The 11877-nt window shown below is 43.9% G+C and overlaps 1 protein-coding gene across 3 annotated transcripts; it reads right to left on the bottom strand.

Moving 5' to 3' along the window:
- Window positions 1–1308: 1308 nt before the first annotated feature.
- LOC115839686 (acyl-coenzyme A thioesterase 6) lies at window positions 1309–9891 on the bottom strand. Of its 3 annotated transcripts, none has more exons than XM_060295026.2 (4): window positions 9371–9891; window positions 7199–7401; window positions 4874–5369; window positions 1309–2305 (listed from the first exon to the last, which is right to left on the bottom strand). In XM_060295026.2, exons 1-4 carry the CDS (start codon window positions 9825–9827, stop codon window positions 2292–2294), a joined length of 1170 nt encoding a protein of 389 aa, XP_060151009.1. In that variant the 5' UTR covers window positions 9828–9891; the 3' UTR covers window positions 1309–2291. The 3 variants fall into 3 exon arrangements, with proteins under 3 accessions (XP_060151009.1, XP_030687507.1, XP_060151008.1); XM_030831647.3 differs by having other exon boundaries at window positions 2236–2309; window positions 4796–5369; XM_060295025.2 differs by lacking the exon at window positions 1309–2305 and having other exon boundaries at window positions 2354–5369.
- Between the last annotated feature and the right edge of the window lie 1986 nt (window positions 9892–11877).

The following is an 11877-nucleotide window of genomic DNA, read 5'->3' as shown; positions in this document are numbered from 1 at the left end:
CGTGGCTTTGGCGCAAAGGGAACTGGGCTCAGTAGGCGGGGCGGGGCCGGGAGCAGGGGAGGGGCCGGCCGGAGTGCAGCAGGAGGGGCTGGGCCCGGAGGGGCGTGGCCCGGCGGGAAAAAAGCAGGCCGGGTCTCAAGAGGACCTGGACTGGTTCCTGGGGCGTCACTCAGTAAAGAGCTGCAAAAAGGGGCGACTTAGGAGGGCCCGGGGTCGGTTGTGCTTTTGGAGATCCCGAAGTGGGACCGTCCGGAAGAGGCAGGAGCTTACACCTAGCCTACCCTTCGACGTGTCGAGAATGAGAAATTAATGATTTCTGACAAAATGCCTCCGGTCGCCTTCTCTAAAATCCCTCTCTGGCCATCAGGGGACACTGTTCCCTAAACTTAGTTGGAGGCTCCATGTACTAGGCTCCCGCCAAATCCCTTTTCTTGCTTGAGGTTATTTTTGCCTGGATTAATAAAGACTGTTAAAAAAGAAAAAAAGACTGTCGAGATTAAAGTTTAAACGTTTCAGATGAGGCAGAGTACAGATGTATATACACTGTGGAAATAATCTATATTGTCCTGTGGCCTGACATAATTATTAAAAATGTATATTTTTACATGAAGGGAAAAATCTTACATTATATGACATTTATGGTTTGTTTTTTAAAAGAAAAAGGCATAGAACTCACAAAATAAAACTGTCCATGTATACAAAATGGTTCTGGAAGGCTACACTTCAAGTTGGTAACAGTAAGTACCTCTGGGAGAAGACTGCGATTGAGCAATGAGTTAAGAGGTTTTTAAATTTTATCTGTATTACTTGAATCTTTTACAATGAAGAATGTACTTATATATGTAATTTAAAATTTGTTTTCCAGTACAGAATTCTATCTTAAAATGTACATGTAAAATGAGGTTAATTAACCCAGATAAAACCATTCTATTAAACTGCTATGTCAAGTAAGATGTGTGGATATGTAATCCTGAATTCCCTTTGGAACAATCTCATTTTCAGATATATATCTTATCCCTCTTACCCCATAAATAAGATTGTAATTATCATGTATTCTGATTTATGGATGGAAAATATTTGCCACTGAAAGCACATGGTTACTGGACCAACAACCCTGTCTTTTTGAAAAGTACTTGTTTAAAGTCTCTCTGTCTTTGGAGAATACATGGCTGACTCCCAGTTTTAGAAAACAACTCAAGTAATTTTTTTAAAAACATAAATTTATTTATTTATGGCTGCGTTGGGTCTTCGTTGTTCACGAGCACTTTCTCTAGTTGCGGCGAGCGGGGCTACTCTTCGTTGCGGTGTGTGGGCTTCTCATCGCAGTGGCTTCTCTTGTTGTGGAGCACAGGCTCTAGGCACGCGGGCTTCAGTAGTTGCAGCATGTGGGCTCAGTAGTTGTGGCTCACGGGCTTAGTTGCTCCGTGGCATGTGGGATCTTCCCGGACCAGGGCTTGAACCTGTGTCTCCTGCACTGGCAGGCGGATTCTTATCGACTGCGCCACCAGGGAAGTCCCTAACTCAAATAATTTTGACTTCTGCCGCCCACATCCATCATTATAGTGGCCATAAATATTGGATGTTGTGCATCTCTGCATGTACCACCTGAGAAAACAGAATGCTTCCCACAAGCTTTTATCTTTCCAGTGTGCAAAGACCATTTAAAATGAATGTACACAATAGCTTAACCATGATACTCTGAAAGAATTAAGAAGTGTTTGTGGTTTTCAGTTTGCTGAAAATTGTAACAGGTTTATACAAATATTTCTTAAAGGATCAGTGGTTGACAAAAACATGTATCAATATTTGCTTTCAAAATGGTTCATTGGCCTTTCTCATCCTGATGGCATTAGGCGTACAAACAAAAGCAGAACAATGGGCTGAATTTGGTTATATTTTCTGATTTTTTGTTTTTGAATATATGATCCAACTTTTTTTTTTTTTTTGGTTGTGTTGGGTCTTTATTTCTGTGCGTGGGCTTTCTTTAGTTGCGGCGAGCGGGGGCCACTCTTCATCGTGGTGCGCGGGCATCTCACTGTCGCGGCCTCTGTTGCGGAGCACAAGCTCCAGACACGCAGGCTCAGTAGTTGTGGCTCACGGGCCTAGTTGCTCCGCGGCATGTGGGATCTTCCCACACCAGGGCTCGAACCCGTGTCCCCTGCACTGGCATGCAGATTCTCAACCACTGCGCCACCAGGGAAGCCCTTGATTTGTTTTTTGTTGCTGTTGTTGTTTTTAAGTGTCTCCAACTAAGTTTCTTTTAGGCTTCAACTTCTTTGAGCCACTAAGCATCAAGGAAAAATTACTGACTGTCATTGAAAAACAAAAATCAGTATGTTAAAAAATGGTTCCTTATTTCTTATTTTAAGCCTAAACTCTCCATCTCCCTCTCATGGGTGGGTCAAATAGTGGGCAGTGGGGGGCGCGCTGGTCACACCCCTGTGTCTGTGATGCCTGTGGCAAAAATATTGCTGGAATAGGTCTCTGCGGTGAGGAGAGCTCAATAAAATGGTGGTTTCCAAAATAAATACATAAATCTGAACTCTCCAATTTGGCTTATGGAGCCTCCATTATGGGACCCTAACTTATCCTTGACTTTCCAGCTAAGTAATCCTCACCAGTCAGCTCTGCACTATTTGAGCTTCTCTCCTCAGGTTGGAAGGCTGTAGAGCCAAATGGTTAATGAAGGCCATGGCCTTTGGAGTTGGACTGGCCCAGCTCTCTCATCAACCAGATATATTTCTTAACCCTCCTGGGTCTCAATTTCCTCATCTGAAATAATAAGAGCTAATATTTGAGAGTTTAAATATGTTACGTGCTTTACTTGGATGACCTAATTTAATCACAACAGCCCAATGAAGTAGTTTCTATTCTTATCACTATAATTATCCCCACTTTATAGATGAGGAAATCGAGGCTTAGAGAGGTTAATAACTTACCCAAGGTCACACAGTAAGCGATGGAGCCTGGGACTTATATCTACTGTAGAGGCAACCTTGAGGGTACTACCCTTTACATCATTTAATGTTTCTTAGTAAGACAGCCTTTGGGAGAAACTGATTTCTAAGCTTTGATTTTATTTTATGAAGGCTGTAAATTTTGTGTAACTGATTAGGTTTCCTTCTCTGCATAAACCACTAGAAAACAAATGACTGAACGAGTGGCCCAATCAAGGCAAGTATGTAGGCCTCATAATAAGCACTATTGTGTTGACCTCATTTCTGGCTCCATTTTATGGATACCTTTTCTGTTTCTCCCTTTTAATTCACATTTACCATATTTTAGGTAGCTTTGTAACAACCTGAAATTCTTTTTCAAATCTTAGAGACAGGGGGCCATATATGATCAACTCTGAGGGGAAAGTGACCAAATATCTTAGTCAGTATAGGGCATTCCAAGGCTACTTTATCAGTAAGGAAGAAATTAGGATGTAGGGCCATCCCTACACCTAGTGCTTTAGTACACAGATATGTTTAGTCATCACCCTCATGTTTAAGCTTCTGGTGTTACCTTTCCGCCCCTCACTTCTCTCACCCTCCCAGCCATTTTCCTTATAACTTCTTCCTATGATACCCCATCCCAAAGGCATCTCTAGAGTGGCAGGACCACCTCAGAGTGAGTTAAAGCACAGGCTCTAAGGATTCAAATCACAGAAAATTATACTCATAGTGAATAAATACACTCAACACGTATTTTTAACAATTGGTCAAAATTAAGTAAGGAACCCTTCTCATTAGATTAAGATCTAATGGGCATTTGCTTGAATAGACTCAAATTGGTGAAAGACAGTATGTGCCCAGCAAGCCAAGTGATGTGTCTCAGAAAAAATATTCTTGCACTCAGGGAAGACCCTCTGCTCTGGTCTCATGACTCTAGATAGTGCCCAGTATAAGGCAATGGATTGAGATAGACTGATCCCAGTCCTTCCCAGTAGGAATGTAATAGGAACCGATGGTACCAGGAAGAAGTCTAATTTGTCAGGTATAACCTGACATCCAAAGATTAAGTCCTGAAAATCTATTGGCATCGAGGCATTTCGCTAGGTAGCCAAGTACTGAGGTTGAGAATTCAGACGGTAAATACAGAGGAAGTATATCAACAGTATATATCAATAAACTGTTTTGCTTACAGCAATTTTTTTTGGTAAAGGATTCAATTTTACTTTGTAAAGTATCCTTTGAATTTTAAATTCAAAATTTGTAAAGGATACTTTATCAGTAAGGAAGAAATCGAAGTCTAGGGCCTCATTCATAAAATAAAAGCAAAGCTTAGGATACTAAGTATGTCAATGCCCCCAATCTTCAAAGTGGGGTTCAGAAACAAGAACGAAGCAGAGTCCACTCCTTAAGGGGCTCAAGTGCGCAGGTTCCCAAGGTTCAGACATGGTCAGTTAGGACCCAAAGAGTATATGGGACTCTTAGCAGTACAAAAGCTCAGTCCTCAGAACCAGAACAGAAGGCCAAATCTAGGCCAGCAGTTGAGACTTGGGCAGGCACTTCTTACATTTTTCCTGCTTAAGGTTAAGATTGGTCCTACAGATAAGATCAGAGTTAAGCCTATACACTGGGAAAAGTTCAGGGGAGAAAGGGATGGACCCAGCAGTGAAGAGAGTAGTGTTGCTAAGGCTCAGAATCCAGTAGGACCTGACAATGAAGCTGAGATGGTTGCTTTGTTACAAAAAGGTTCCTAGGTTCTCTGGAAAACCTAATACATGTTGTATGACTAGGATTTTTATTAACAGTATATGGTCTATGATTACAATGTTACAATTTGCTGGGCTTGACAGATTTTTTACCATCGAGGTGTTTATGGAAGAAAGTTTGGATTTGCTGCCAGGCATCTACCTGTGCCCTTGAGTGAGCCTTTGGCTCACCTCCATAGAATACTGGTTGGTCCAAAACTGCATGCACAGAGGCTCTACAAAGAGGAAAATAAGGCGGATCAATACAATGGCCAGTTCCTGGGTAGTAGATTATCTGGGGTCTGTCTTTCCCATGGGCCTGTAACCGTTCAGAGGCTATCTGAGCATAGAATTCACTCTTCCAGTTATGATCATCCATGCCAACGATAAACAGGAAGGGTCCCTGGGCCTTTTCCAATGGAATAAGACTTTGGTGGTTGGGTTTCTCCAGTGGGTCATTCCAAATATCCTCCAAATTCAAAAGGCCTGACTCAGTGATTTTATATTTTCCTGGGTCACTGCTGAGATTAGGAATAATCATATCCTTGTAATGCAGAGGAGCTATTGTGTTGGCCACACAGGCATTAATAACTGCAGTAGCTGTGATGCCCTTCAAGAAAGAGGCCATTGAGAGACACAGGTCACCTCCTTTGGAGAAGCCAAGAAGCCCAACACTAGGGCCTTTCACCTGATGAAAAGAGAGAAAGAAAGAGAGAGAGAACAAGTCTAGAATTCATAAAGGGAGAACTTAAACTGTGATTTTACATTGTCTGGGCAGCTTTCTCAAATGTCATTTGCTTTCCTTTCTTATGCAACAATCCACAAAGTTCAAACGTATCTTCTAATAAGCAAATCAATTTTTTTTTTTTTTGGCTGCGCTGGCACGGCATGCAGGATCTTAGTTCCCTGTCCAGGGATTGAACCTGTGTCCCCTCCATTGGGAGCACGGAATCTTTACCACTGGACTAACATGGAAGTCCCAAACAAATCAATTAATTTCCTGGTACACAGGCCCTCCACTAACATTTATGGTGACTAGGTCAAGAGTACACACAGAGGCCCATATACCCTATACCTAAATACTTAAGAGTTATAAATATTTGAAAATTAAATAAAATATATTCTTTTCTGCTACCTTGATAAATATACCTCCATAACAACTTATAAGGTCAGGTTCAAATTTCATATCTTAGAACTTCCTGGAGTTCTGTACTAGAACATGGCATGGGGGGAGTGCCAGCCCCTGGCCCTAGTCCCTGGTCCTTGGCCAACTCTCTTTCTCTTCCCATCCCTGCCTGGCTCCATCATGTACCATAAGGGCCCTCTCACACATGCGTTTGGACACCCTAGCCTATATGTTTAAGGCCTAGGTGTGTTCACATTAATGGACCAGAGAAGAGGCATAGGGCTTGGAAGCAGGATCAGAGCTGGTTGGAAGATAATTGTGGGGTTCCAGATCCAAAGGGCATGGTGTGAGGGGCACATGGGTTCCAGGTAGACACATTCCCTTGGCCCCTCAAACTCCACACCCTGTGGTCAGGGATGCAGCCAAAGGAAGGCCAGAAAGTGGTCATCTAAAACAAAAGGTCCAGAGCAGAAGCCCCTCTTGCCTAGGTCTAAGGGCAGAACTGATAGTATATATTGGTCTCTTCTTGTTCCTGGGGGCTTATATCCCATAAATAAACCAGTCATCACAGTTCATGATCATCTAGGTTTTAGCAGCTCTATTGAGACCAGTCCCTGAATTCTAACAGAGTTAGACCTTGCAGTACATCTTACTCCTTAACATTAGAATGTTTGGGTTTCTTTAAGTCTAGATAGTAGCAAAGACTATGTATTCCATTGATAATCATACCAAAATGTTTTAATTAATTTTTCCAGTCTCATATAAGAACTTTCTCTACAAAACCACAATACCATTAACACACTTAACAAAATTAATGGTTCCTTAATATCATCGAATACACACCCCTATTCAAATGTCACCAATTGTCTCAAAAATCTCTTTACAGTCACTTTTTTCTCTATACATTTACATTAATCTTTTTTTTTTGGGGGGGGGCCGTGCTGCACAGCATGCGGGATCTTAGTTCCCCAACCAGGGATCAAACCCCCATCCCCTGCAGCAGAAGCGCGGAGTCTTAACCACTGGACTACTGGGGAAGTCCCTACCTTACTCTTACAAATGAGAAAAACTGAATTCCAGAAAGGGAAACTGCCTTATTCAGGATTATAATGCCACTTGGTGGTAGACACAGAACCAGAACTTAAGGTTAGTAACTTTTTAGTCTAGCTCTTTGAATTCTGGTCAAGAACTAAAGGGAACTAAACAGTTGAGTCTTAAGGGATTGGAGAGAGATGGGCAGAAATGAAAATAATAATCCTAACAACTTTTGAAGGAGCCTTTGTGTCTCATGGCATATTTCCAGCCCTGGGTGTCCTGGTAGAGCTTTTGGATCCAGCCCTGTGTCTGCTCTACCCCCTCTCCTCTGCATTCAGGTGAGCACCAGAACCCACCTTTGGATGTTGCAGCATGAAGTCCACAGCTTCTTCAAAGTACTCCAGGCACACGTTATTCAAATATTTAGGGAGGTCTTCAAATCTGAAATAAGCCAGAGCGAGCACAGCAAAACCATGTCCAGCCAGGAGGCTGGCCCTGTATTCACAAAGGCCACCACCACTTCCAAAAAGATCGAGGATTCCAGGGAATGGTCCTGTGCCTGGAGAGCACCACAAATCATAAGGAGTTTTAGACACTCAAAAGACATTCTTGGGTTTCAGATTTTGGCAGTCAGCAAAGAGAAGTTTTTAAAGCAAGGAAGGTTGTGGGTGGGAGTTTGGTGGAAAAGGACTCTTTTTACTTTGTCTTTTTTTTTTTTTAATAAACTTTGGGGAGAAGGGAGGGGGGAAAAATGCCTTATTTTCTCCGTAATTTTTCATATATTTGCAAAAAACAACAACGATAATATAAACCAAATTAGAAATAACATAAGATGAAATGTACATTTTCCACCAAATTTTCCTCAAAAAAACCCCCCAAAAACTGAGAATGCTTTGACAGCTGTAAAGCGCTCTACATATACAGGGGATTATTAGAATATACTCCCCACCTCCTTTACACCCTCTGCTCCAGCCTTAAAGAACGCCATTCCTAAATGTGCTGTGCTCTCTTTGGCCCTGAAAATGGTGTACACTATTCTCCTCCCCTCTCCACCATTTCTGAACTGGTTGACTCATCAGTCTTCAAATCTAAGTTTAGAGCTCCCTTCCTGGAAGACTTCCCAGATGCCCTCCAAGGCTGAGTTGAATTACATAGCCTTTGATATGTCCCCACCAGCACCCTGGGCCTGTACCTCCCCTATCATAGCACTTACCACACTTACAGATCCAAGTATAGTTGCCGGTATCCTCTATTAGGCGGTAGGTACAGTGAGGCCCATGTCTGAATTTGCTAGCTACTGTATGTAGCATAGTCCTTGATTTAACACATATTTGTTAAATAATTGAACTTTTCTGCATTATTTACAAAAAGCCTTTGAGTCAGAAAACAATAAATTTTAAATGGGCCACAGAGTAGATACTAAAATAGTTAACAACTGACTTGATTCAAATATCGCAGCTGGGCAGTGAAAGATTTTTTTTTTGAAATATTTTTTAAAAAATTAAAGTCTTTAGGAGATTCTTATTGAATCAGTCAGTATGATTTATTGAGCTCTTATTATATCCCTGTGTAAGTCTCTAGGCATACAGAGATATGGAGATGTATAAGTGCCAATTCCAGACCCAGGAGTTCACAGTTGAGTGGGCAGTGCTAGTTAAGGCTGTGAATTGCTGAAGAGCTGTAAGAATAAAGCAGGGCCTCCTATTTTGGAGAATAATCACAGAATTCAGTTTAGGAATTCTGTGAGCAGTGGCAACTCCAGCATTTCTATATATAGCAGGGGTTTCAGTCAGGAATTTGGTTGGAAGGGGTGGGTCAGTTGTCTTGTTTACAGGCCACTTTTACCTACCAAGCACCTTGTTTTTACTTAGACTAGGGTTTCTCAACCTTAGCACTATAGACATTTTGAGTAAGATATTTCTTTGTTGTGGGGCTGTCCCATGGATTGTAGATGTTTAGCACCTACCCACTAGATGCCAACAGCATCCTCTCCAATTGTGACAATCAAAAATGTCTCCAGATATTACCAATTGCCCCTGGAGTGGAAGAGAATCATTCCAGGTTGAGAAACACTGACAGACTGTTTATTATGGGGGAGGGGACCTTCAGGGAGTTTTTTTGTTTGTTTTTTAGTATTATGGGGCACTGCCTCTATCTCTGGGTTTTAGTTTCCTTTGAAGTTTGATGTGAAAGAAGGCCCAAATCACTCCTGCACACCAGCAGAAGTCACTGCCTAATATTAGTATCTGAGACACAGCTGCATGGCTGGCACATAGCAGCATAAATACACTTTTTGAGTACTCTGAATGAACTTTTAGCATATAGCTGAGGGAATGGCAGTACCTCCAGGAAGTGTCCTGAAATTTAGAGGAGAAACTTCCACCCAGAATTCATGATAGACTTTGGAGCTTGGGGACGAATTTAGGGAAGTTCCACAACCACGGGGTTCCCTAGACAGGCAAGGGGCCGCCCAGGGTCTCAGGACTCTACCTGGCTTTCCACAACAGCCTGGGAAGTGGGCTGCTCACCTGGCGGCAGGAAGAGCGTGGCGCGCACCCGGCCCACGCGCACGGGCTCGCGCCGCACCCCCGGCGCCAGGAAGTCGCGCTCGTTCACCGCCCGGCCCAGGAGCCCTCCGGCTTCCGGGTCGTGGCCATCGAGCACCTCCAGCTCCACGGCGAAGGGCGTCTGTACGTCCCGCTTCACCAGCCGCAGCAAGGGCTTCTCGGGCTCTAAAGCCCAGAGGAGCCCCATGGGCTCGAGGCCCGTGAAGCTGCCGCCCAGCGCGGGCGCGCGCTCGAGGTCCAGCTGGCCGTGGGCGTCGGCGCAGTAGCGCGCGTGGGCTCGGAAGAGCGCGTCCTTCTCGTCGCGCAGGGACGCGCGCAGCGTGACCGGCTGCCCCGGGGCCAGTCCGCGCACGGCGATGCGCACGGACTCGTCCCAGCGGCAGCGGCCCGCAGGCTCCAGCGTCACCGTCGCCGCCATCTGGATCCCAGCAGAGAAGGGGCGGCCCGGCGGAGTCAACGGTAGGGCCTGGCGTCTCTCCACCTCCCTGGGAGGCAGTCGCAATTGGAACGTTTGCTTTACTCCCGTTGGGCGGCCGAAGGGACACTTGCTAAACCGCTTTGTGAAGTCTGGAGTTTGTGCAGTCCACTACTGCCTGCCTGGAAGAGTATCTGCTAAAATAAGCGTTTTATGGTAATTATTAATCCTGCGGTCCAATATGGAGAGTGTCGAAATAGAAGTGCAAAGATTGCTGACAGCTAAAGGATTGGGAAAGATACCGGGCAGTTCCAAGAAGTTTGAGTATTGTTGACTTAAAAAAAATGCACAGCGTGAAGAGTTGTGAGTTAAGTTTTATTTGGGGTTTATTTGGGGCAAAAAGAGGACTGCAGCCCTGGAAACAGCATTTCAGATAACTCTGAGAAACTGCTCCAAGGAGGCGGGGGGGGGGGGGGGCGGGGGCGGGCAGGAGCCAGGATATATGAGTTTTGCAACCAAGGGAAGGTAGTCGGGAAGTCAAAAGATTATTGTTAATTAAAGAAAACCAGATATCTCAAGTTAAGGAATTTAGTGCTTTTCTATGTATGGGAAGATGCAAGAGTCTGGGCTCACTGAAATCATTCCTTTGCTATGCGCCTCAGCTATCTGGGGCCAGTACCCTGTATTTTCACATCCTCAGTTTCCTCAGGGCTCATTGCAGGAAGTGGCTGCAGTCTGATGGCTGCTAGATGGCAGGTATTCTTTTCAGCCCTGAGTTTCCTCAGGGCTCACCGGCTCACGTTGGAGGGTTGCAATCGTTAATGACTGTGACATCCTTTGTTTATTGATATGGCAGGAAATATTCCATTTATAAATATTCCAGGGCTTCCCTGGTGGCGCAGTGGTTGAGAGTCTGCCTGCCAATGCAGGGGACACGAGTACATACCCCGGTCCGGGAAGATCCCACGTGCCGCGAAGCGGCGGAGCGGCTGGGCCAGTGAGCCATGGCCGCTGAGCCTGCGCGTCCGCAGCCTGTGCTCCACAACGGGAGAGGCCACAACAGTGAGAGGCCCGCGTACCACACACACACACACACACACACAAATATATAGATATATATATTCCATTCGATTTATAAATATTTGATTTATCAGTATTAAAAAGCATCCCAGGTGATTGTAATTAAAGGGATCACTGGAAACATAGTCCTAATCCTACCCTTAACCCTCAATCCTTTACTGAGCCTTTTTCCTAGAGCTAAGGATACCTACAATGGCTTCCAGAGCAGGGAGATGTTTCTGGAGAGAGAACTTCCTGGGTTCCAGTCTGATCCTGCTCCTTAATAGCGTGGTGATTCTTAGCAAGTTACATAATTAAGCTTCTGAATCCAGTTTCCTTATCTGTAAAGGATTTCTTTTTCTTTTTTGCAGTAATTTTAATAATGAGTAATTTTACTATCTGAATTAGGTTTAGGACACCTGTTTAAATCCCACCTTCACAGATTATGACACATGTTAGAGAATTGAAATATCTTGGAGGCAAGACTGTAAAGGTAAATCGCTGGCTGCCGAGTGAGAGCAAACTGCTGTTGATATTTAAAACGTATTGGGATTGAAAACAATGCTTGTAAAATCAATAACAGGATTTCAGTCAGGGGTGATTTAGAAAGCTCTTCCTATAGAGGAACAATGTCAGCCATAGTTAACACAAAATTCATTGTTTTCTGTAATTCTCAGTCAACACCCAGATCCATCTGCTTTTCTGATAACCCCAAGTGAGAGTTAAAGGGGAAAGAGGCAGGAGGTGGGAACAGACTCCCAGTTATTCCAGTATCCTAGGTGTGGTTTCACTGATGATCCTGGGCCTGGTACTATTTCCTATTACCATTTGGTAGGACAAGAGAGCTCCACGTTTCTGTTTTTAGCAGCCAGTATCTATCCATTTGAGTATGTTCTTTCTCCAAGATTGCAATACCTTAATTTCAATAATCATCTCATGGTTAATAGTGTTGTATCAATGTTAACTTCCTGATTTTGAAATTGTGTACTATGGT

The sequence above is a fragment of the Globicephala melas genome, chromosome 2, assembly GCF_963455315.2.
Source record: "Globicephala melas chromosome 2, mGloMel1.2, whole genome shotgun sequence".
Lineage (NCBI taxonomy): Eukaryota > Metazoa > Chordata > Mammalia > Artiodactyla > Delphinidae > Globicephala > Globicephala melas.
Note: the sequence above shows the minus strand (reverse complement) of the source record. Positions and strands in the feature narration are given on the sequence as shown.